General features: G+C 39.9%; 2 protein-coding genes across 3 annotated transcripts in view; both read right to left on the reverse strand.

The window, feature by feature from the left end:
* The window catches only part of HGD (homogentisate 1,2-dioxygenase), a 44,669-nt gene extending 35,333 nt beyond the window's left edge, over window positions 1-9,336 (reverse strand). The window contains exons 1-3 of the mRNA XM_061193146.1: window positions 9,179-9,336; window positions 3,512-3,583; window positions 2,591-2,679 (exon numbers count right to left, since the gene is read on the reverse strand). Of these exons, the coding sequence (XP_061049129.1) occupies window positions 2,591-2,679; window positions 3,512-3,583; window positions 9,179-9,193 (176 nt within the window). The 5' untranslated portion in view covers window positions 9,194-9,336. The remainder of the gene's footprint in view (window positions 1-2,590; window positions 2,680-3,511; window positions 3,584-9,178) is intronic.
* A 6,853-nt stretch (window positions 9,337-16,189) lies between these two features.
* The window catches only part of RABL3 (RAB, member of RAS oncogene family like 3), a 37,838-nt gene continuing 28,127 nt past the window's right edge, over window positions 16,190-25,900 (reverse strand). The window contains exons 6-8 of one of the 2 annotated variants that reach the window (XM_061193147.1): window positions 21,997-22,068; window positions 18,024-18,062; window positions 16,190-17,436 (exon numbers count right to left, since the gene is read on the reverse strand). In XM_061193147.1, the coding sequence (XP_061049130.1) occupies window positions 17,371-17,436; window positions 18,024-18,062; window positions 21,997-22,068 (177 nt within the window). In that variant the 3' untranslated portion in view covers window positions 16,190-17,370. The remainder of the gene's footprint in view (window positions 17,437-18,023; window positions 18,063-21,996; window positions 22,069-25,900) is intronic. The other variant, XM_061193148.1, reaches the window with a different exon arrangement.

Raw genomic sequence — 25,900 nt, forward strand, 5'->3', positions numbered from 1 at the left:
GGAAGAGGAACACCACTTGGGGCAATGGAAGACCAGACCTGCTTGAACAACCTCTGGCCCTTTAAGCCCCAGGACAGTCTACTTAAGGGGGTGGAATTGACCTGGCCCTACACTGAGCCATTTGGGAGATTAAAGGGCTAGCTAGATTTGTTCAGTTTTCTTTTGATTCCTCTAGCTCTAGGTGAAGTAATCTCAGACATTGGACTTCGGGCCATGAATTAACTAGGTCTCTCCAGGTTCTGTACGGAATTGAGAACATGTGTGTGTGTATTTTAGAACCCACTGTGTGATCCTGGGCAAGTTACAAGACTTTCTTGTTTTTTTTTTTGGCCACCCTGCGTGGCTTGTGAGATCTTAGTCCCCTGACCAGGGACCAAACCCAGGCCCTCAGCAGTGAAAGCTCAGAGTCCTAACCACTGGACCTCCAGGGAATTCCCAAAACTTTCTTGATCCTATGTTCCTCATCCTTATCTCCTAGGATTGTTGTGAGGATTCAGAGTTTATGTACCTAGAATGCCTGGCACACAGTAGGTGCTCACTTACTAGATGTGTGTTGAATTGTCTATCTGTCCACCCCTAATCATCTGGGTTTTTTTGATGGTCCAGATTTCCTACATTCTCTGTCCTAGCTCTCACCTTCTCAGGACCTAAGGGATCAGCTAACTAATCAGATAAAAATCAACCCCTGATAGATATACTCTCTGATAGTTTGTGGGTGGGGGTGGGGGAGTTCCTGAACTCTGTGGCTTGAATGAGTAGTGACTAAATGTAGGAATTTCAGGCTTTCTCATCTATGGATGGGGCTGGTTCCATCTTCCCACTGGGGATTTTGAGCATTTTCACAAAATTCTTGTGGATACCTTTGAAGAGTTCTAAACAGATGGGTGAACCATGCCTAGTGTCCCTTGTTTTTTAGCTGAGTTTATAAAACTCCCCAGGCAGCACTACACTGCCCTGGACAGAGATTTAATTCTGATTCAGGGAATGGTGCCAGCGTCTTAATGAAATGCCAACAGCTCCTTTTCAGCCTCCTGGAACAGGGCTCTGCTCCTGCTGGCTGAAGATATTGCTGAATAATGGGGCAGGCAGCAGAATCCGGAGTCCAGGTGTCCAGTCAGTGAATGGGTCATAAAGTCAAGAACATAGTCATGGAGGCCAGGCTGTCATAAATTAGAATAGACAGGAATTGTCTGTGTGCTTACCTTACCTTGGCTATCTGGGCTTGCAGAGAGAGAGAGATGATTAAATAGCGATAGAATTAATCTTGATTTGACAAGTATGGGAAACTTATCTCTTTCCCCTCCATGTACAGATCTATCGAGAGGGAAGCAATATTGATATTGACATGGTAGCATAGCACCTGCCACTCAGTTTTCCGACAGCCTCCTAGGGATACGCTGTATTGGAGGGAGACACTCTGCTACTGTGGCAATAATGATGATGATAATAATTAATGTTAATTGAGCACTCACCATGTACCCAGCAATGTGCTAAGCACCTTACATACGTTCTTTCCCTTAATCCTCATCACAACTATGAGATAAGTACTATTATTACCTCTTTTACAAATGAGAAACCAGAAGGCTCTTGGAGGGTACATGACCTGCCCAAGGTCACACAGCTGGAAAGAGAAGGAGCCAGGATTTAAACTCAGGAGGCCTGCCTCCAGAGTGGGCACGATTAACCCCTAAGGGGAAGAACCTATCATTTGTGTGGTCCATGGTGATTTTGTTCTCACTATCTCATTTACTTCTCAGGAGGACTCGCTGGAGACAAACCCAATCACCTTCCACTAAGCAGTACAAGACTGCCTGCCCTCCTCCCCCAAACTCCAATATAAGCAGCAGCCCTCTACACAGGTGTCCTATTCTGAAATTCCCATAATTAGACACTGCTTGTTTAAGTCACAACACTCAACTGCTTCCCTAAACCACAACAGCTACTGAAACCAACCTGCCCCAGAGGAGTTAACCAAGAGACTGAGTTCATTGACCTGGCTTGTAGGATTAGAGCAAACATGGATCATGACACGTTGTGCTAATGAATGTGCTGGTTTCCAGCAAAGACAAATTCCAAGGAGAAAAAACCTTATTAATTCAAACCACCAGGGGCCATAATACATGACCTTCCATCTAACCCAAGCTTGGATTATCCAACATTTTCATCCAAAGAACATAATACTTCTAGTCAGCTGAGGAAGATATTGCACTGAATCTTCTATAATTTTGAGTTAATCGTTATTAAAAAAACTCCCAAGTAAATCAAAATTTGGAACTCAACTGCACAATCCCAGGGGAAGGCCAGACTATGAGGAACACTTTCTTCTGAGTACAAGCAACAAATTATAAATGGAACTAGACATGTCTGTTTTCTAGGCTCTGTGCAGCTGCTCTCTCCCCTTCTTCCATCAGTCACTTGATTCTAGCTGGAGGTGAGGTTCATCCTCCCCTGACTATGACCCAGAGCACAGACTGTTAGAAGCAGGCTCTTGGGCAACCCTGGGAGGCTGTGGCCCGGGTATAGGAGGCAGCACTAAATACTAGTCATAGCTCCCATAGACCGCAGGTCAGAATTAACCTAATCCTTTTACCTTCTTTTATTGCTGCTCCGTGGACAAGTGAAAGCTGATCCTGAGAGCTGCTCAGCATACAGATTGTAAGGGCAAACTTGAGGATTATTCTAAAACAAAGGAGGTAATAAATGACATCACTCCATCAGAAAAGCATTCCACCTTCTCATCAAACAACTCAGTGGGGGAATTCTGTCTTGGATGGGGATGCTCTGGGCCACTCACTGCACATGACCATCTCCAACCCATACATCCTTCTTGTAATAATGTTTTAGGTGACTTTCCTCCTTGATTAGAAAAGTAGTACATGCTTATTGTAGAAAATTTATAAACTATAAGCCATTATCTCACCATCCAGAAATAACCCAATGTTGACATATGAGTATATTTCCTTCCATTCTTATCCTCCAAAATGGGAACCCTATGATATGTGTAGTCCTGTTAATAATTAGCACTTTAAAAAAAGAGGAAACACTATATCATGAGCATTTTTTCATGCCATGAAATATTCTTAACAATTTTTGACAAAATTTTTGTTTGCCATATTTTTGCTGTTGTAACCAACACTAGTGTGAACATCTTTGTGCACACTTTTTTTTTTTTTTAACAAGGACTGATTATTTTCTCATCATTGCCATATCTTATGCTGTTCAAGGGAACTTTAAGGAAGTCCCTTAACCCTGGACCTAGGGGATCTTCTTGAAAGCCCTAAATTTAGTGTTACTTTTTTGGGACTAAGTGCTTTGCCATAGGTAACTATTATCCAACTTTAACCTTTGTATTGTCATTGTTCTGCATCCCAATTGTCTTAGTGATTTGTGAAACTCCTAGACAGTTCACAGGCTAATTTTCAAGATGGTGGGTAGAAGCACTTGGCCTGAAAGCTGGTCATTCATTCTTATAATTCAGAGTTCTCCAAGCTAATATTCTATTCACTCATACCTGTCCTTCTGGCAGGGCACCTGGGCAGCGAGGATCCTCTGAGGCACACTCATTACCGAATCCAGAAATGTACTGCATGTGACAAAGACACAAAGGTCACCATTAATGGGATTTAAAGAGTATTTTGCTATTTTGACTGTCTATGAAGGTAAAAATTTCTTTATGCACATATGTTTGTGTATCACGTTCTATACATAACATCTTTGCTATGTCTTGGCATGTGAACCATTTAGGAAAGATAATTTCTCTGTGTGAATTTTAAAGACCACCAATTAATTGGGAGAAGAGTGCTGGATATTACATGGACTTTCCATCCTTAGCTGTACTTAGTTGATTTATGGGCTTGTTCTTAATTATCCCACTCCAAGAACAGCTTCTTTAATTCTGGGCCCATCAGGGAGTTCCTGAGAGGGGAGATGGCTCAGGCATCACCTCAACTCCAGGTTAGTAAGATCTGGCTGGCCTAGCTTTCAACCTCCCTGAAGTTGGAGCCCCACTTCCCCTCCATTCGCTGAAACAAGTAGCTGTAAAGAGTGTGTGGATCCAATCTGACAGCAAAACCCTTGAGAAAAAGCCCTCCAACCAGCCTCGCTGCAGGCAAAAACCTACATCATCTGGCTCATCTATGGAGCACTTGTAAATATATTTGCATCTATGTGGATATAGGAAAACAAGTTTTGAAGATATGGGTGGCTTTCAGGAGAATAGCCAGATCAGAATCTGTTCTCAGTGGCACAATGGAGTTCATTCTGATTGTCATCAATTTACTTTTCATCCAGAGGAAAAAAAGGGAGTTTCTCAATAAAGTAAAGTGTGCGGAGCCCCTAAAACTTATTTTGACAACACTTAAACACACCTGTGAGTTCTTGTTCACTGTCTGGCTTCTCTGCTAGTTTATAAGCTCCATGAAGGCTGGAACTATGGCATCTTGTTTACCTCCATATGCCTTGTGCCTGGTTTATAGAAGGTACTCAGTAGATATCTATTGTTTGATTTAGTTTTTCCCTTAGAGGCTATTCTATTCTATTCTATTTATTTATTTATTTTTGGCTGGGTTGGGTCTTCGTTGCTGCACGCAGGCTTTCTCTAGTTGTGGAGAGTCGGGGCTACCGTTAGTTGCGGTGCGCGGGCTTCTCATTGCAGTGGCCTCTCTTGTTGTGGAGCACGGGCTCTAGAACTCAGGCTCAGTAGCTGTGGCGCACGGGCTTAGTTGCTCCGCTGCATGTGGGATCTTCCTGGACCAGGGCTCGAACCCCTGTCCCGTGCATTGGCAGGTGGATTCTTAACCACTGCGCCACCAGGGAAGTCCCCCTTACAGCCTATTCTAACACGAGTGTATGTATCCTGCTCTAAGTAGGGTTAGAACCCCCTTTTCTCTAACTTAAACATCAAAAAAAAAGGCCATTTTCTTCCCATAGTTGTTCCTCATAAATGTATCAATACTTAATTTTAGCCCATGATAATGAAAGTGCAGTGTCACTCAGTGAGTGAAATGCCACCATCTGAGTACATGTCTTTAAGAGATATAAGAAGGAAGTAAGTGGGTGGAGGATAAACCCTCCAGAATTCTCAGCAGCTCGGAGCAGGATGAGATTGATGTAACACACCTGGATGTGTGAGCAATGATCAGGGCAACAGCTGCCCATATTTGGAAGGAATATCAAATGTGAAATGTTATGACCTAGAAAGCAATGGAAGTGAAATTATTCTTTTTTGCCTCCAGACACAATATTTTTTTATATTTGAAAATCTATCAGCACTAAAAACAGTGAGTTATATTACACAGAGATTGGTTAACAGCGGCATGCAGTTTGGAATGATTTCTTTGGGGAAAGGGCAGAGACCATCCAGCATTCTGACTCTCCACTGAATACAATTTTCTTCTCTCTAATGAACCTCCTGCTCACCATCAAGAAGATTGAATCTGAGCTGCTGAGAAATGGTAATGACCCGAAATTATCTTCAGTTCTGTGGAATGGAATTGCAGACCAATCTTGCCTGAAGCCACTGAGTATCACAGTGGCTTCACTTTGTTCAACTGCAGCATTGTTTCTCTCTGCAAAGGGAGGCAAGAAGGTCTGAGCGCTGAGTGTTCTGGCAGGAGTGGGTGGGTTTACTCATTAACCTTCTCCATTCTTTGCAACTGCTGGCCTCAGAACAGAGTCCAGGGTTATTTGTACGTTGAGAACAAAGGAAAAGAGACTTACTATATGTAATTTTAAAGCATATGCTTCAGACTGCTTTAAAAAGTAGAAAAGAAAGTAGAAAGAACAGTTGGTGCTTTGGAAGGGAGCCACCCAGCTCAGAGAGAGGTGTGAGTTCTGAATCGGTTTCTCAATCTTAGCTGAGGTGCATTGGCTGAAGAGGGGGGTGAAAACTGCTGAGTCATTCTCAAACCAGTTGGTTTTTCTAATCCCCTGAGAGAAAAATTACAGATGAGTTTGTTAGAGTTTTAAAATATCATGTGCCTTACTGCTGAAGGTATCAGAATCAAGGAAGCAGTATTCTGCAGCTGCTTTCCCAAGGCTTTGAGATCAAGGACAGAATCTGAACTCTGCTTATATCAGCTGTGAAAATCCAAGCTTTCAACTCCAGCTGGTTCAGTGACTATACAAATATACCTTATACCGAAATATTGAAAATAAAAACGTCTGACATTAAGCAAGTGTGTTTGTATGCTTTCTTCAATCCAGATTTCTGAATAATTTGATCCCACATAGAAACAGTTTTGTTTCCTTCCAAGAGAATTATACACATCCTTTCTAAATGAAAGAACAAATTATTGAGCTCCATGTAACTTCAGTACCATCAGTTCTTTGGCAGCTCCCTAGTGTACAGCTTTCTAATTTTCACCTGGTCCCCAGGATATGATTTATTTGTCAGAGTAGTTTTATGAGGTGCTTTCTCCTGACTCTGATTCTGGGTAACACCCTGATGGGACGAGCAGATACTATACCTCACTTCCTTTTCCTGGGCCTGAGGGAAAGAGAGAGAAGTCAGGGTAGAGATGGAACTATAGCTACCTTTTTCTCCTGTGCAAAGAGTCCAGTATTTCTAGTTAACCTTGTTGGGAACATAGGATATAGATTGTTAGGGGAACTTGAAGATTATTGCAAGTAGGCTAAACTGCGGTAGGCTGAATAATGATGCCCCAAAGATATCTATGTCTTAATCCCTGGAACTTGTGAGTGTTCCCTTATATAGCAAAAGAAACTTTGCAGATGTGATTAAGTTAAGGATCTTGAGATGGGGAGATGTCCTGGATTATTTGGGTGCACCCTAAATGTAATCATAAGTATTCGTAAGAGAGGGAGGTAGAGGAAGATTTGATTATAGAAGAGGAAAAGGTGATGTGATGATGGAAGCAGAGATGAGTGATGCACTTTGAAGATGGTGAAAGGGACCATAAGTCAAGAAATGCAGGCAACTTCTAGAAGCTGGAAATGCAGGGAAATGGATTCTCCCCTTGAGTCTTCAAAAGGAACCAGCCAACACCTTGACTTTAAGCCCAGTGAAACTGATTTCAGACTTCTGACCTCCAGAACTGTAAGAAAATTAATTTGGTCATTTTAAGCCACTAAATTTGTGGTAATTTGTTACAACAGAAACAGGAAACGAATACAATAATTATGTAGACCAGGGGGTCCCATCTCTGGCTAATCATTAGAATCACCCCCAAAGCTTGTTAAATACAGACCCATACCTAGTGAATCAAAGTATTTGGTGCTGGGGCCCAAAGTCTGCATGTTAAACAGCTCTGTTTTTTAGAAATGAAGAAATCAAGACTTGTAGAAGTGGACTTGTAGAAGACTTAAGAACATTGGGTGGTTCATTTAAAATTTAATTTTACTATTTTATCTTTTGAATTTTCTTCCCCCAGTTGTGCTGCTTTTATGTAAATGTGATTTCATTTGAGACTTTGTGTTGACATATCCATTAAAAGGAAGAAATAAAAGCAGAGAAATATTTTTTTTAACTTATAATGTGTATTGATTAGAGTGATGCAATCTGGCTTTCTGTGTTTGGATTTGTGATCTGTAGAGCTAACCTTTCCTTGCAGAGATTAGACAGCAGCCTGGGAAAAATGCCTTTGAAATTGAGAACAAAGATCAGCATGCAATTTACGTTGGTGTGCTGGTGCTGTGCATAATAAGTTGCTCAAAAATTTCAGCAGGATAGGATTTTAGATATAATTTATTTATAAATGGTAAGGATGTTTCCACCCCTGCTGAACTTCCCCATAGCCTTTCATCAGGAAATGAAGTTTTTATGCACTCCCCCTCTTCTAAGACTTCAACTACCACCATTGATATGATGACCTCCCATATCTATTCTCCTAGCTCTACCCCCTCCCCTGAGATCCAGATCCATACATCTGACCACATCCTGGGTATCTCATCTTGGCTGTCCCTGCAGCAACCCAAATTTAACTCTTGGATCCCAGAACGTGCAGGGCTTTCTGTGTGTGCTGCGCCTTTGCACCTGTTGTTTCCTCTAGCCCCTTTTCAGTTAAGTCAATTTCTACATCTCTCCTAAGACTCAGCTTAGGAACAGCCTCCTTGGAGAAGTTTCTCTTGGCCCCGCCTAGTCCAGATTCAGTGCCTTTCCTATGTTAATTCATGGCATCATGTATTCACATATAATATTTGCCGAATGAAAGAATGAGAATTCTTTCTCAGTCTCTCTAACTCTTGATCAGGCATAAAGAAGCAAACTCTTTTACTTCGGTGTTGAGTGGTTTTAGGACCCCTGTTAATTAGGGAGATGTTTGATTTTCAAACTCAGCATCAGTTGAAGGGCATTCAGGAAGTGCTCAAACTCTGGAAAGAAGCCTGGAGTCTGGCACACTTGGCTTGAGTCAAGATTCTGGGCAGTTCTACTCAGGCCCACATGCATGTGTTGGGCACTGATGCCAGCCTGGGGTGGACACTAGGCATGGTTTTAGACACTGGCCTTAAGGCACTCAGTCTAGCAGATGCCACTAAGGCTCCTTTTGGAGCCTGGGCATGGATTCAGACAAACCCAATTTCTAATCCAGTCTCCATCACCTATCAGCAGTGACCTTGGGCAAGTGACTTAATCTCTCTGAACTTTATTTTCCTTAATGGTAAAGTGGCTACCTCCAGATTTACTTTGAAGATTATGAGTTAATTCATTAGTAGCACATAACCCACACATCTTTTTCAATTGAAGATTAAATAATAAAAAGGAATTATTTCCTAGAGGAAGTGCTAGGGTTTCTACTGGCCAAGCGCTGATTGTGAGCCTCAAAATAACTGAATAGATTAAACATGCCTAATTGGTCGGCTGGAGGCTGTCCAGGAAGCTGCAGCATCAGGAAGGTGTGGGAGAGTAGGGGCTGGCAAACAGACACAGTGAGAAACATGTCTGTCCATGGTGGAGGAGAGCCCTTATGACGTCTACAGATTCCCAAGACAATATATGAAATGAGCAAGGCAAGAGATGGACAATTAGACTGTCATCTCTTTTCTTTATCATCCCCCAGCCCCAGCAATGCTTACGGACACCACGGCGAAGCCTCTGAACACAACAGCTTGGACGAGGGCCTCTCTAAGTTCTTTCTGACTCTGAAGCTCTGGAATTCTCAGACGCTTCCGTGAGTTGTGGCTGAAGAAGCCACAGCGAAGTGGCCAGATAGTGTCTTACCTTCAACTCTGCCATTTTCCTTCTGCTGCAGGTGTGACGATTTCAGGAAATGCAGGCTCAGAGAGGGTATGAAGTCAAAATGCTTCTGTTTCTCCTTCAAACCACCTCTGGATGTTGTTATTCTACTGCTTCACTGTGCTCGCTGGTCAGCTGGTCGCTCAAACTAGCCAAACTAGTTAGCGTTTCCTAACTGCTACGCTAGGGAGAAAGTCCAGCATGCTTGTTTCCAAACTGCTTACACAACTGTCTTTGGTTTTGAAACCCGGGCTGTTTCTGAAGAGTTTGCGGAGGCCTGTCTCCTCTTCACCCGAGGTAAATGTTGACCAATGATTTGTTCCAGTTAAAAGAAAGAGGCTTATGACTAAAGGCAGAGAATTTAAAGCTCTCTGTGGAAGGAACTGTGGCAGTTAGGGCCTGCTGTGTGAGGTAGAGGCTTCTCCACTCAGTCCCGACTGAGGCTGGGAAGGAACAGGGCAGAGTGTTCGGTCTCTGGAGAGCAGTGAGAAAATGATCCGTGCTGTGACACAGGCGTTTTCACGCAGCTACCTGAAGCAGGGACAGGGTCTAGACAGCTCTCCACACTTGCTCCCAGGGATGAGCTGGGTGAACAGTTCAGAGCCTGAAGCACTTCGCTTAAAGCAAACTGAGATATTTCCTATTGCTCCTCTTAATTTCTTAAATGTATTTAGTGTTCTTATAAATTCTTCAAGAATCTTATTTCCTAATGCCTGTACCTCTCTAGAAAGAGACCAAGGGATTACTTTCCAGCCACCTTTTCCATGACTCCCTTGTCCTTCATCTTGGCTACTCTCCTTAGCCATGGTCAGGTATCAACTTCATGGCTAATGGCATTCAGGAAGGAAGAAACCATATATCGAGAGCTTGTTCATGCCAGATTTTCCCACAGACATTACTTCATTTAATTTCACAAAAACAATCTTCTAAACTAGGCTTTATTATCATAAACTCAAGTGCAGCAGAACAGGCAGGAAATGTAAATGGGTAAAGTAGGCTAGGTGATTTTTTAAGATATGACTTTTATACACGAAGCTCCAATTTTTAAACACTGGCAACCTAAACAAGTGAATGGATGAATGAATGAATGAATGAATGAATGAAGCCATTGTAATAGATTGCAAAAAATGCCCACAGATTCCTTTCATCCTTGTATGCATGCCCCTTTGCAATGTGACTTTGCTGCTCCTCCCAACATGAGACGGAGTCTTTTACTTACCTCCTTGAATCTTACTTTGGCTAATAGCAAACACAACACAAGCAGAGGTTTGAAAAATGCTTGTGCCTTAGGATTTACCCATTTCTTGCTACTTGAGACCACCATGCAGAGAAGTCAGGCTAGCCTCCTTGAGGATGAGACCAAGAGGTCCAGGCACTCAACAGCCCAGCACTAGCTGCCAGATGTGTGAATGAGGCAATGCGGCTGCCAGATGACTGTAGACACGTACGTGATCCCAGGTGAGACCAGCAGGAGAACCACCAGCTAAACCTAGCCCAAACTGCTGACCCACAAAATTGTGAGCAAATAGAATGACATATTTTATGCCGTTAAGTTTTGGGGTGTTTTGTTAAGCAGTGATAGATAACTGATACAATTATGTCAAAAAACATGCATGTAGATGTGAATGACTATGGGCTGCCAGTTTGACATATTCTGCTTTAGATAAACCTCCAGAGGTCCCCAGGCTCCAGCGTACTGCAGTAGCAGCAGAAAGATTTGCGTGTCTGAGGTGTTAGCACAGAAAGGACCAGGCCAAAGGAGCCATGTTGATATAAACAAGTGACAGGTTGGTAGCAAACTGTGTGGATTGATGCCTGCAGACCAGGGAGCTTATAGCACATCTCAGCATATATCAGCATAGACAACTGACATTGTGGTATTATATAAGCTTCCCTGGAATTTATATGCAAACCTGGGAGAAAGGGGGGTGTAAACCTTAGCTTTACTGAGGCTAAGTTTTTATTATTCCTGCAGTATGCAGACTCAAAATCAAAAGTGAATTCAAGAAAAATATTTCTTGCATATCTGAGTTTATGAGTACATTGGGTCTTGAATCTCTATTGATCCTAGAAGTTAGGCTTTGGTGATTAGGTGGAAAAAATGGATGGGAACCAATAAACGACAAAGGAAAAGCTTTACTGCTTTGTTTTTCCATAAACTTTATATGTTCTTTCCAAATCAGCTTTGAAGGTAGATTTAAGAGGTGTTTCAGTTCCTTCCTAAGGTGTGAGAGATTTCTGAAAAAGAAAGTGGTAACAGATCCTTGACTGGATGAAAATTATTTTGAGGGGCCTGAAAATATTTAAAATTGAATAAACCTATCAATTCCCTATTTAGGGATTTCTCCCAAGTGGGTTCACTTTATTTCCTGTCTTTTTCTGTTTTTGTAACAATAATTCAAGAAAACGAGTATTTGCTTTGTAACCACTATGTGCCAGGTACTGTGCCATACACACACAGGGGAAATGAGAATAAATAAAACACAGAACACATAGCTCTGAGTCTATGTCTGATGGCTTTCTATTTTAATCTAATCACGCACTTATTTATTTATCTTACAATTATTGGGGAACTGCTATGTGCCAGGCCCTGTGAGGTGTGGGGGGATACAGAGATGATTAAGAGTCTGGTCTTGTAGGAGGGCGCATGCTGGAGAAGACTGACCAATAAACGGGCCATTACAACGGAGTGCCATGTGTGCTGTGACAAGAAAGAGTCAGGGTGCTATGGGAGGGATTAGGGACCACAGAGCTCTGACTAGCTCCCTGAGGAGATGATAGCTGAGCCAAGTCACACAGAGTAAGAGTTGGATAGGGCATTGAGCAGAGGGAGGATTGTATACAAAGACAGAGAAGTGCAGTGCATTCAAAGACCTGTTTTTAGGGCACTGATGGAAATAGAGTGGAGGAGTCTAGTGAGGGAAGGCTTCCAGAAAGGGCAGTTTTGGCAGACATTTAAAGCAGGGGAAAGAGGGGGACTTCTAGGCAGGGTGATTAGCATTCAAAAAGACACCCAGTGGAAGAAGCAGGCTGTGTGCAGGGACAAGGCAAACATATACTAGACCAGAGCAGAGTCACAGTATCAAAATGGTGAGCAATAAGAACAAAGAAGCTAAAAACCAGGCAGAGGGAGAGGGATTCAGTGAATGATATGGGGAACAGGTGAAGAGAAGAACTTGAAAAGGACCAGGAATTGGAGACACCAGATACCTGCCACCTCTGGATTCTAGCACAAGATAGGTTTACTCTCTGCAGAAGCTCTGGACTCACAAACATCAGGGAGTGGGGAGTAGGACCAAAACCAAGTGTAGTGATGATGAAATCTCCAGCTTCCTTCTCCAACTGCATTTCCAGAATGCTATCAGCGAGTGTTTTACCCTCCAGACAGGACACTGGAGGATTCTTCTCTAGGACAGTGTCCCATAAATACTATACATTTTGATAAATAATTATTAAATATAAAAGGCAAAGTCTTTCTGGAAATGCTTCTTTTAATGAGGTAGATGGCTCCCTCCCACATTAATTCAAATATCCATGAATAATTCTTATTTCTAGAGTGACACAGGATTCAGCATCATTTAATCCTATTTTTTGCTTTTATAGACATAAATGTTGAGAAAATTTGTTCACATAAATAAGCAGTTATGAATGGAAGGGATTTTGTTATGGTAGCACTCAAATCCCTTCTGAATTAAATACCAAAAATCACATACTGACCTATCATTAAACATTATTTTAATGACCTATCAGTCAATAATTCAGATTGGTTCTTCTTTAATTTTGTTGCAAGCAAATAATTGGAAACCTGATTGGAAAAGGCTTTGTTACCCAGCTATTGGAATCAGTGACTTTAACTGTTACCCTTTCACTTGGAGGTGCTTTGTCTAACTCATTTACTCAGAAAGGGTTGGGGCAATAAAAATGTTAATTTTATATACCTTTGCCTATATAATTATTTTTGATAAAAATGTTATTTTGATATTTTGATAGACCAGGCAAGAAGACTTGCCATGAAAGAATGTGCCACAGCCTTGGATGTTTCCTACCAAAGCTCTTTGCTTTGTTCTCAGGAGCTCTTCCTTAAGAGCTCTGCAAATTTTTTTTTTTTTTTAAATTGTGAGGAGTGGAACAGACAAAATCCTTAAATAAAACTAATATTTAGAATTGTCCCTTTGTTGGCATCCTGATGACATTTACACCCTGGGGCAATATGCCTTATTTCTATTGCACTAGTAGTGAGATGCACCTTTTCTGTAGTGGGAAAAGGGCAATTGGGAAAGTAGAGGTGGTAAATAAGAGCCAGCATGAGCTGCTTCACAAGCAGATCAATCTTAACAAAGATACATTCATATGAGAATCAGTGATCTGGAAAATGATTCCCTTAAAACTATCCATGCCCATGTACCTCTTGGAAGAGATTCTTCCACACATCCCAGTTGGAAGACCACTGATCCACACCCAGAAAATGGAAAATATTACATCCAGGAAACTGGGGATTATTACAGAGTAATGTGAAGGACAAGTGGCAGGCCTAGAGAGCAATCACTCCAGAGTGCAGTTAGAGGACGGAGGACTTCAGGACCGATGTCTCCAAGAAAAAGATGAAACTGATAGATTACCTGATATATTTGATGGTACTGAGCAAGATTTTACATCTTTGTTGAAGTTTAGGGGTTTCATTCTTCACCTTTACTTATTGATGACCTTGGTAAAGCTTAGTGGTTGGCCAGCTGAGAAAACAAATGTGGTATAAGAGAGGGGCTATGTATAAGATGGCAAGGCATTTCATTAGAAATAGATATACCCAGAGGGTAGAAAGTGCTAGTATTAAAAATGGGAAGCAGTACATCGAAGACAAATATTTCCTGTTTTGCCAATAGAGGATGTGACAATCACGTTACGATTGCTGTGGCATGTGTAGCCTTGAGAGGGAGGAGTGGCTTACTTAGTTCATTAAGGGGCGATCATGAAGAGGAAGCCAAAGATGAACTTTGATGAACTCTGCTATAACGGTGCCATAAGGTAGAGTCTACAATCCATGTGTTCCCTACGTTTTTGATATGGGTTTATTTTTTTCAAAGGGTGGATCCTGAGCTACCTGCATCAAAATCACCTGGTTTGCCTGTTAAAAACACAAAATCCTGGCTCTATCCCATATACATAGAACTGGGCGAGGGGGGCAGAAGAAATCCTGGAATCCGCATTTTAAGCAAGCACTTCAGAGGACTTTCATGCACTTTTGAGTTTGAAAGCCATTGCTTTGAGTCCTTAAATGTAGGTGCTTAGTAATTGCTACTCGAAGTTGGATCCTTTTCCTACTCTATGGAGCAGCGCTGGCAGGCTCCAACTCCAATTCTGCATTAGGCAAACATACTGGGGAATATGTGAGGCTCAGGGGTCTCCCAGTGCTAGATTTCCTGGAACCCTTCCTCTCCTACCACAGTAATTTAACTCAGTTTTGGGACTATGGAGAAATGAATTTTTAAACTTCCTTCTCCTCCTTCCCCCAGAGTATCCTCCTTTGAATTTTAACAGATGTTAAATCAATGCAGACATCCTGTTAGACTTCAAACTTCTTAAAATAGACGCTACCTGTGCTTTAAAAATTTCAATTAAACCAACATTTAGATACCCATATAAGGCCCTACCTAGGTTGGGTGCTAAAGCACACACTGTTGAAATGAAGACTCAAAAATCTCTGATAAAAAAACAAACAAACAAAAAAAACTCTTGATTATGGCAGCGGTTAGGAGCTCTTCACCTCAGTCCGATGGCCCAGCACATCAGTTCTATGCAGTCCACTTCCAGAATGGAGAGAAAAACAGCAGTGTCACGGCACCTGGATTATATCATAGATGTCCCAAGTTCAGGGACTTCTGAGAACCTGAGTAAAGCTGATATGGATCAACCCCTTTGGGAGTGGCTCTCTCTCTAGAGCACTAAGGTAGAGAGACCAACCCAAATCAAATCCTTAGTTGGATTCCAACTAAGCAGCCTGGGGGACAGATGAGTGGCCACAGATCTTCATATCTTGTTGCCCCCACAGTGAGTAAGAACGTTGGTTAGACATCTGAATCACAACAGGGGAAAAAAAAAAGTTCTCTTATAGCTAGCAATTTGTTCCATCAAGAAAGTAAGAAAATTAAGGCTTTAATTAACACTTTTTAGGAAGTATTTGGTATTTCAACTCTTTGTTTATTACCTAAAAGCAATTTTTATGAGCAGGTCTCAGGAAGTCTTAGCAAAAATTATGCTTCAAAAGAAGATTCTTTTGGAATAACTCTGGCTAATAACATTCACTTTGGCCAACAACCTTATTTTGCTGCTACAAATGCTGCAACAAACTTACCTTAGATGATTAAAATCATTTTTTCTTAGAAAACTATAATTCAGGAGTCAAGCCTGACAGCAAGAACAAATGAAGTTGAGTACTGTTAATTTTTCAAGGTTGACCCTGAAGCCATCAGTGATAGGTTATTTTCATCTTATTTTTTAATAAGGGAGAAAATAGAGAAATTGGAATAGATCTTCTTTCTAATTAAGGGTTATTGATTTATTTTTTAAAAGAGGAATACAAAGAGCTTCAGTTGGTTTAGGTCTTCTGCATATGCATTTGGTTTCTACTTCTTAACTGCACAGCCACTGTCACAAAATACTTGTGCCAAATTCCACATACAGATCCTGATTTGCATAGCTCTCCTTTATGTCAAAAAAGAAATCAGGGCTAACTCTTGTGGGGGAGGATGTGAAGAAAGACTGGAGGATATTCTAGCTGATGAAAAGTGCTTTAAAATCCCTTGCCAAATTCCCAAGACTGACTTTCTAAAAGCACTCTCTAACATCGTCATTTTAATATTCTCTTTCAGCACACCTTGATTTCCAAAGTATGGAATAGGAAGAGAATTTAGTGTTTTTTTCCCCTAGTTTTAAAATGAGAAGCTGAAACTGTGTATTTATTATTATTATATTTTAATATGGAGCAAAATCAGGAGTGCAGAGACCTCCTAGAGAGAAGAATACATGTGAAAAGGAGTTGTTGAATAAGGCAGCAAATTACAGTTTTCGTAAAACAGGTTTATATATTAACAAAGACTGGGGCAAAGGCAATTATACAAGCAAAAAAGATGGGTAAAAAAAGTAATGATGAACAATTATGCATATACACACACACCACCCCCAAAAAATTTTGGATTATGAAATCCAAGAATCCTAGTCCATAATTCATGTAAATGTGTTGCTGTGGAAGTTATTTTTACTTCTCTCCATAAATACATTGTTGACACAAAGAATAATATTCTTAGTTTACGGACTATAGTTAAGGGACATTTTAGGAGTTGACCTTTCCTTCAAAAATAAAAATAAAAAATGAAGAGGCTGTAAATCTCTCTTACTGCCCTTGTGCAGGTCTTAGATTTCACCCTACCTATTTCCAAACAGAAAACAGTAAGAGGGTGCAGACAGCTGTAACCTAAAGAGTGAAGGATTTAGTGAGCTGTCAATTCCTCGCATAATTCTTCTTTTCTGGTACTGCTGTCCTCTATGTATTATTAATCTATTTATATTTAACTCGAGCTATTAGTCTGCCTCTTCCAGCCACTGAGCCATTTGCAAAGGAGAGGAGAGAGAGACAAGGGTTGCTATTATTAGGCATCCTTTTGTGTGATGAAGGTGGAGGCAGTTAAATTACACCATTTTGCTTCTTTGAAAATGACAGAGAGTGTTTGGGGTGGACAACTCAGGGCTGGTTAACATAACCTTTCCCCTCAGAAGGTAAAACAATAGAGATACATTTTTGAAGTACTTAATTAAGCCTTCAGCAAGGAGTGTGGGAAAATTACAGACCCATAAAAACCCTCCAGTTCTGGGCAAGGGTAAGTTTTCTCTGCAGCATTCTGTCGCTGCTCATTTACTGCATCATTTTGACATCTCGTATTTCCACAAGGCTTTTATATAATCTATAAACAGGGACAGAAAGGTGAGGAACAGAGAGAATGGGGACAAAGTTTGGACTTCCCACACTGTTACTTCCTTTCAGTTTTCCATTAAAGGGTGAGGCTGAAGGGTGGCATTTTAAGATGATTTCGTTAAAAGCCTGAGACATTAATAATTGAAACAGCAAGAAGAAAGCTGTGAAAAACTGCCACTGCTTGCTTACTCTTCCAAAGGATGAGTGTCATTCAGTCATAATGTAAGCTCTTTAATGTTCCTCCCCCAAACCTTTTTCGATCAGGAAAGCCTGGAATCTGTAGGCAAGAAAGATAATCATATTAGGACTCAAGCAGGCAGAGTTCAAATGCTAATAGCCTTTAAAATGTTCTCCTTATTTTCTGTTTCTGTATGCTGGGCTGTCGTTCTTTAAAGAACTATCTTCCTGCGGTTTTACTCAGAAAACCACAGCAGATTAAATAATAAAAATAAATTCTACCAAAATGAAAAACATTTGCCAAGCAATTGGTGATAGTGCCATCTAAATCAGACAGGATGGTGGTGAATCTCATAATATTCACCTATTGGACTTTTATATGAATTATTTGCATTGTGATAGACTCTGGATATATGCCTTTGGAGTCTCAAGCAATTCTATTATTTTATAATGTAACCTAATCTCTGGATTCTTTTTGTTTCTTAGACCCTTATTTTCCCTTGATCTGATTTTTTCTTTTGTATTTAACAGGACAGAAGAAAGTCAGTTGCTTGGGCCTGCAAAGGACTCCCTCCCACCCCACTTTTAAAAAAAATTTCAAAAATAAATTTGGAAATTAATTTCAAATAAGTCAAATCTCTCTCCAAATTCAAGAAATCATTTTATCAAGAAAAGATAGATACAGACCTGATTACCATCTCTTAAAAAGTATCTCTTCTCTATGACCTGTGAAAAACAAACAAAGATTTCAAGGGCTTAGCACATATCCCTTGAAAAGGTGGTAACTGCAATGGCCACTAATGGCACTAAAAGGTGTATACCCAAATTAAGAGTCTTTTCAACAGCAACAGACATCTAGTACAATGAGTTAAATAAGGTGCTAATGAGATCAGGATTGTGGAAGTATTTTTATAAAAGCCTGCCTCTTGTTCCAAAAAGCATTAATGATAGGTCAAAAAATACATGAACAACAAAAAAGACTAAATAACCAGAAAGTGACATGAGATCCCATGCAATTCCTAGTGTATGGCTGCAAATTTGGCTCAAAGTTCCCTAGCAGTCAGCCCCAAAAGGTACCAAACAGAATCCATAAGGTAAAAGCAAAGCACTTTTGCTACTACAGTAGCATAACTATTCTTTAAAGAGGAGTCTGCCTGTGTAATGTAGGAAACTGCCACATCCCTCTAGTAAACACAGTGGTACATCCTGTCGGTCCTTAATGGAGACAGATGACACAACATCAAAAGCAGTCAATTAACTTCTTTTCCGACTTAATCTGCACCCTTAATTCAGCAGTTTTGGAACTGTCTGTATTTGGTCAGTAGGAGAAATAAGGTAAAGCAGTGGATGTATCTGTACAAATCCATCACTACTACTAAAAAGAAGCCTTCAAAATATATGCCCTAACATAATGAGTTTAAGAGCACCATATTTTCACATGATGAAAAACATTTTTTTTTGAATTTTATTTTATTTTTTATACAGCAGGTTCTTATTAGCTATCTATTTTATACATATTAGTGTATACATGTCAATCAAAATCTCCCAGTTCATCCCACCACCACCCTCCCCCCCCGCCACTTTCCCCCCTTGGTGTCCATACGTTTGTTCTCTACATTCACATGATGAAAAACATTAAAAAAAAAAAAATGAACTCTGTTCTAACGCTTGAGAAACTGCAATGGTGACAGAGGCAGTATTACTTTCTTTACGCAGAGCTTTACATGTGATTAAGAAAAGTTCATCAGATTAGAATACAGATTAGCTGGAGATTAACTCTAAGACATTAGAATCTAGAATTACGAAGCTAGGAATTTCCTCGGAATAAAGCGGAGCATCTTCTTGCAGGCCTGCAGCAGCTTGCTCTCATTGGCCTGACAGCCATATCATCTGTATTCTTTTTATCTTCGAGACTATGGATGGGTTACTTTTAGCCACAAGAGACTCAGGGTAAGGTTGCACTCACTGGCCTCAAAGGTAGAAAAGTTGGTTCATGATTAGTACACATCTAAAATACTTGACCCCACAAAAACCATGACAGGACTGATTTTCCTTCCTCTCTCCAGGGTAGGAAGGGAAAATTCTATTACTCTAGAGTGGTTAGGAATTACTATCAGTGAAGGGAGTGTGGAAGAGGATTAGATTCCCTCTTGGAAAAGAAATCTTTTATTTATTTAATTTTTGAGCCTTTGCTGCTGCAAGCGGGCTTTCTCTAGTTGCAGCGAGTGGGGGCTACTCTTCGTTGTGGTGCATGGACTTCTCATTGCAGTGGCTTCTCTTGTTGCAGAGCACGGGCTCTAGGCACACGTGCTTCAGTAGTTGCAGCACATGGGCTCAGTAGTTGTGGCTCGTGGGCTTAGTTGTTCCGCAGCCTGTGGGATCTTCCCAGACCAGGGCTCAAACCCGTGTCCCCTGCATTGGCAGGTGGATTCTTAACCACTGCGCCACCAGGGAAGTCCCTTGGAAAAGAAATCTTTACACTAAATTCTGGAAGATATGATGTAAAGTCATATCTTAGCTGCCAAGTCCCTTGCTTTCAGGCAACCACCTCAGACTGGAGGTCTGGCCCAACTTTTTTTTTTTTTTTTTAAATTAATTAATTAATTAATTAATTTTTGGCTGCGTTGGGTCTTCGTTGCTGCGTGCAGGCTTTCTCTAGTTGCGGCGAGCGGGGGTTACTCTTCGTTGCAGTGCGCGGTCTTCTCATTGCAGTGGCTTCTCTTGTTGCGGAGCACAGGCTCTAGGCGTGCCGGCTACAATAGTTGTGGCGTGTGGGCTCAGGAGTTGTGGCTCGTGGGCACTAGAGTGCAGGCTCAGTAGCTGTGGCAAACGGGCTTAGTTGCTCCATGGCATGTGGGATCCTCCAGGACCAGGGATCGAACCCGTGTACCCTGCCTTGGCAGGTGGATTCTTAACCACTGCGCCACCAGGGAAGTCCTGGCCAACCTCTTAATCCACCTGACTTTGTTTGTGATTTAGGAAACTAAGAGAGAAGTTGCTTTTCAATTTTGCTCATAATTCCCTGCCCTCAACTTGCGATGTCCTTCTCTTATCAAACCATTTTTTAAAAAATTATTTATTTATTTGGCTGCGCCGGCTCTTAGTTGCCGGCACGTGGGATCTTCGTTGTGGCATGTGGGATCTAGTTCCCTGACCAGGGATCGAACCCGGGACCCCTGCATTGGGAGGCCTTAACCACTGGACCACCAGGGAAGTCTTAACCACTGGACCACCAGGGAAGTCTCCTCTTATCAAAACTTGCTCTCTTCTTAAAACCAACCAAGTTCCCTCTAATTTTTTCTTTTCAAGTAAAGTCTTGCCTGACAACTTGGGTCACACTGACCTATAACCCATTGTTTCTCTAGGATATAACTTATTATATTTTATTTTTTTAATTTTAAAATTAATAAATTATTTAAAATTTAAACAATATACTGTGGGATCTTTCCATGTCAGATACAGATCTATATGTTGCTGCTCCTAGGGGACATAGATAGCGGCCACGGATCTAAACCAAATGGAAGTTCTTACGTTTTAAGTTTGAAAACAACGTGGAGAGAAAATCTGGTTCCTTGCAGTGCTTCCAACCATTTTTTCATGTCATGACACATTTAGAAAATGCTAATATTTATACATTAGCAAATGTACAAATGGAGTAAATGGAAGAGCCAGGCCAGGGGCTCTGGCTACTCTGAGAACTGAGGGCATCACTATCTCAGTGCACCTGTACCCTTTTGGCCACACACCAGTTGGGAAGTTCTGCAATAAAGCAAAAATTTCCCAGTGGCCTAATATTAAACAGGGATGGAGTGTGGGGCTCATCTTATGCTGACCTATTGGACAAAAGAGCCAAATATTAGATCTCTAAATAGTTAAAAGAAAAATGATTCATAAAGAAGAGCTATGGGGAGGGAAATTTTTTTCTTGGGAGATTACTTGTAAAAGGAAATATAAGACAGAAATTAATCTTTTTTCAATAATAATACAGAAATACATCCTATTTTACTTTACTACACAATGTCAACATTGGGTAAACAATTTAACTTGGTCAATATTGTATGCAATGCAGCTGTATGGCCTTGTGAAGGAAAGACAAACAGTGCTCTAATTTACAAGTATGTTGAAAATGCTACATTTTCATTCCAGTTCTGGACAATAAGATGATGCTTAAGAGTCAATAATTGGAATGCAAAGGTTTCTGATAGGGAAAATTAGGGAATCAAGAAGATGATATAGCCTTAAAAGTAACAGTAACATTTACATGGAGAATATTAGTAGCTGGGAGAGCAAAAATAACTCAAGGCTTTAAGCAGAATGTCCTCAGTTTAGGGCCTTTTGTGGGGACTTGGGGGTGGTGAATAAGCACAAAAATGCTAGAAAATATGGAAACATAAATTGTTTTAAGGAGGGAATTAGGTATCTTAAAAAACCCCATTTGAATCCAGTAGCTTTCATTCTTTGCTTAGAGAACACTGGTGATAGAATAAACACATCAGCAGGCCTTGAGCAATTATACCAACAGATAAGAGAGAACAAAACAAGTAGTATTCAGGCTGTGAAGTTTAGGATGAAGGAACAAAAGGACAAAGCATTCTACAAAGAGTTTAAACTCTCATAATACATAAATTAAGTTTAAAAATAACTTAATTGAAGCCATTACCTTATCAAAAAACCTACTGAGCTTGACAGCATTGGAAGAACCTGCAGCTAAGTACCGTGGATTTGTGCAATCCTAGAAGATAAAACATAAGATCCACAATTAAACGTTAAGAAACATAAGCTCTTTGTGAGTCATTACTGTTCCTCTTGCACATTTCTATAGTAAAATATTAGGCATAATACTCTCATAAAACATTCAAGTAATTTTCAAATTATGATGCACAGAGCAAAGAGGAAAGGGCTAAAGGAAGATGAGGCCACTTACTCTTTGTTATTTAGGCAATTTTAGAGGACACTGAACCACTGTATTCATCATCAAATAATTCATAAAGGAAGACAGGATTGTTAATGTCTTACTAACAACAAAACTAACATACTAATTAGGTGACCTGCCTACATTTACCTTCAAAAGCAGAAATAGAGCTATTAAAAACAGACAACACTTTTTCTTTCTTTAACATCTTTATTGGAGTATAATTGTTTTACAATGGTGTATTAGTTTCTGCTATATAACAAAGTGAATCAGCTATATGTATACATATATCCCCATATCCCCTCCCTCACGCACCTCCCTCCCACCCCTCTAGGTGGTCACAAAGCACCGAGCTGATCTCCCTGTGCTATGTGGCTGCTTCCCACTAGCCATCTATTTTACATTTGGTAGTGTATACATGTCAATGCTACTACTCTCTCACTTCGTCCCAGCTTACCCTTCCCCCTCCCCGTGTCCTCAAGTCCATCCTCTACATCTGCTTCTTTATTCCTGTCCTGCCCCTAGGTTCATCAGAACCATTTTTAATTTTTTTTTTTTAGATTCCATATATATGTGTTAGCATACGGTATTTATTTTTCTCTTTCTGACTTACTTCACTCTGTATGACAGACTCTAGGTCCATCCAACTCACTACAAATAACTCAATTTCGTTTCTTTTTATGGCTGAGTAATATTCCATTGTATATATGTGCCACATCTTCTTTATCCATTCATCTGTCGATGGACACTTAGGTTGCTTCCATGTCCTGGTTATTTTAAATAGTCCTGCAATGCACATTGTAGTACAAGTCTGTTTCTGAATTATGGTTTTCTCAGGGTATATGCCCAGTAGTGGGAATGCTAGATCATATGGTAATTCTGTTTTTAGTTTTTTAAGGAACCTCCATGCTGTTCTCCATAGTGGCTGTATCAATTTACATTCCCACCAACAGTGCAAGAGGGTTCCCTTTTCTCCACACCCTCTCCAGCATTTATTGTTTCTAGATTTTTTGATGATGGCCATTCTCACCTGTGTGAGGTGATACCTCATTGTGGTCTTGATTTGCATTTCTCTAATGATTGGTGATGTTGAGCATCCTTTCATGTGTTTGTTGGCAATCTGTATATCTTCTTTGGCGAAATGTCTATTTATGTCTTCTGCCCATTTTTGGATTGGGTTGTTTGTTTTTTTGATATTGAGCTGCATGAGCTGCTTGTATATTTTGGAGATTAATCCTTTGTCCATTGCTTCGTTTGCCAATATTTTCTCCCATTCTGAGGACAACACTTCACTTTTTAGTACTAGTTACTCACCAGTGCTCAACTAACTTAAGTCCTATGAAGTTCTTAGGAACAGTAGGAAGCATGAAAATAAAGAGCAAGAGGAGCAAAAACCAAACAGAACAGTGGCCAGGGATTTCTCACTCACTGAATGCAAGGCACTACATCTCTTGGTAGGCCATAAAGATAATAATAAACAACAGATATATTTTTTGGTTAAAATAAACAATAGAAAAGTTTATTTTAAAATATCATTAAATATTATTTTTAATAATAAATAATAAACAACAGATATATTACTATTAGGATAAAAATAGGAAAAAATGGGGCTCTGAAGAGACAAAAGAATCTGAAACATTATAATGAAGTGACTAGTACATTGCAATGATTAGTAAAGACCTTAAAAGGTTTACTATCCCTTTCCTGGAATTCCGATGTTGAATTGCCTTAGCTTGTCATCACTGACTTGCCAACTCAAGAGATCGAGTACTTTGATTTGTACCTCAAATGCCACCTAAGACCCAACCATGGGGATATCATATAGGCTCCTTTGCAAGGATATTTATTTTTTCAGTTGTAGATCACCTGTGTCCCTTGGGAAATCACTGAAATTATTATTGTTGCATTTATTCTGATTGTAATCTCTAAGCCCACATGATTCCTTTCCAATGCATTTTGTAACAATCCCTATTTTACCAATATACAACATTCAAGGCTCACATTTTAAATTCTGACCAGAAGCTGTACATTCTCCAAAACCACAAAAGAAAAGAGAGACTACAACTTTTCAAAGATCATAGAGTAAAAGAAAAATCAGAGGTATTCAAAGCCAGCAGGCTCTGAAGCTGAGTATCTACCCCAATATCTCTAGATTGTGTGACATTGGTTAGGTTATTAAACCTTTAAAGTTGAGCTTATTCATTTGTGAAATGGAGATAGCAATAATTAACCCATAGGATTTTTGTGAAAATTAAATGAGATAATGCATGTCTGACACATAGTAGGTACTGAAATATTAGTTTCCTTCTTTCTTCATCCCAAGAAAATGCCATCAGATTGAATTTTCAGACACAAAAGCACCTAACATAATAAAAGATAATTCTATATATGGATTAAGCAGACTGAAATGTCATCGTGTAAACTGTTGTATTTGAAATCATGTTTGAACACATTTATACAGCAATTGAGGCATATAAAAGACAGACCTTAACTAGATCTGTATTAGATATGTTTTACAAAACAGATATTGATCACATAATCATCAGAATGTCAAAAGACTTCAGAGATGACTCCAAATAGAGCTAAAGTACTAAATACAAAAATTAAATCAAACATCAAACAAACAGACAAAACCTCCCAAAAACTTATTTCTAAGCCTCCACAATTTCAGGCTGACCAGCCTAGAGAAACCCTATGATTTTAGGAAGAGAATTCTAGATCTGAAAGAACTATAACTATCTGCTATTGATCATGGCGGAGGGCAAAGCCTGAAAGTTGATAGCTCTAAATGCTTGCCTAAGCTTGAGAAAGAAACATTAACTAGGGAAGATGCTTCAGAATGATCACTTTGAAGTAAAAACATAACAGAGGAAAATTTGTGCTAGACACAAAAAAACCTAATAGGATTTAAAAAAATAAGTAATCTCCTCCCTGCTTATAATTTAAACAACTTGCCTTTTTTTTTTCCAGGCACAAGAAAGCTTTGCTTCTATCTTTGATGTATACAGTTATGTTAATTCTTACTTTTTAATAATTTTAAGTAAATTCATACAGTAACCAAAGATGCTAGCACTAATAGTGTTACATTAGTTTTTACTTGAGACTTTATATTTACTTGCTGAGTCTTTTTGACTGTTACCTCTTTTTGAAACTCCTATCCAATTTTCCTCCTCATTTTTTCTTCCCTGCATCCTCAAGACCCTCTTGTTTCTGCTGTGTTCTTGAAGGTGTACACTGATAAAAGGCCATAAGTATGTTGTATGTGAATTCTGTGAAGACCATGTTTGCCACTTGAGTACCTTTACATCTTGTTAAGAATTAAAGATCGCCCTGACTTTGCAAGTAAAATAGGAAAAGCACATATCTAGATGATTGTCACAGAAACCCACAGGCACTGGAAACAGATGCATTCTAAAATACATTAAAAGTAAAATAGTATGTGTCTAGCATGTGTAAGCACTTAATAAATGCCAGCTATTTTTATTATTAAAAAAAAAGTAATTGCTGGAACAAATTAAGCGTATTCAATGGTAAATTTCCCTTTGGAAATGATGTTCAAACAAAGTAACCTCAGTACTTCTTCGACAAGGATATTATATATTCTATGTAACAGGAATTCTCTGGAATATGATGGTCCAGTGTTGACTACCTG

The sequence above is a fragment of the Eubalaena glacialis genome, chromosome 6 (assembly GCF_028564815.1).
Source record: "Eubalaena glacialis isolate mEubGla1 chromosome 6, mEubGla1.1.hap2.+ XY, whole genome shotgun sequence".
Classification (NCBI taxonomy): domain Eukaryota; kingdom Metazoa; phylum Chordata; class Mammalia; order Artiodactyla; family Balaenidae; genus Eubalaena; species Eubalaena glacialis.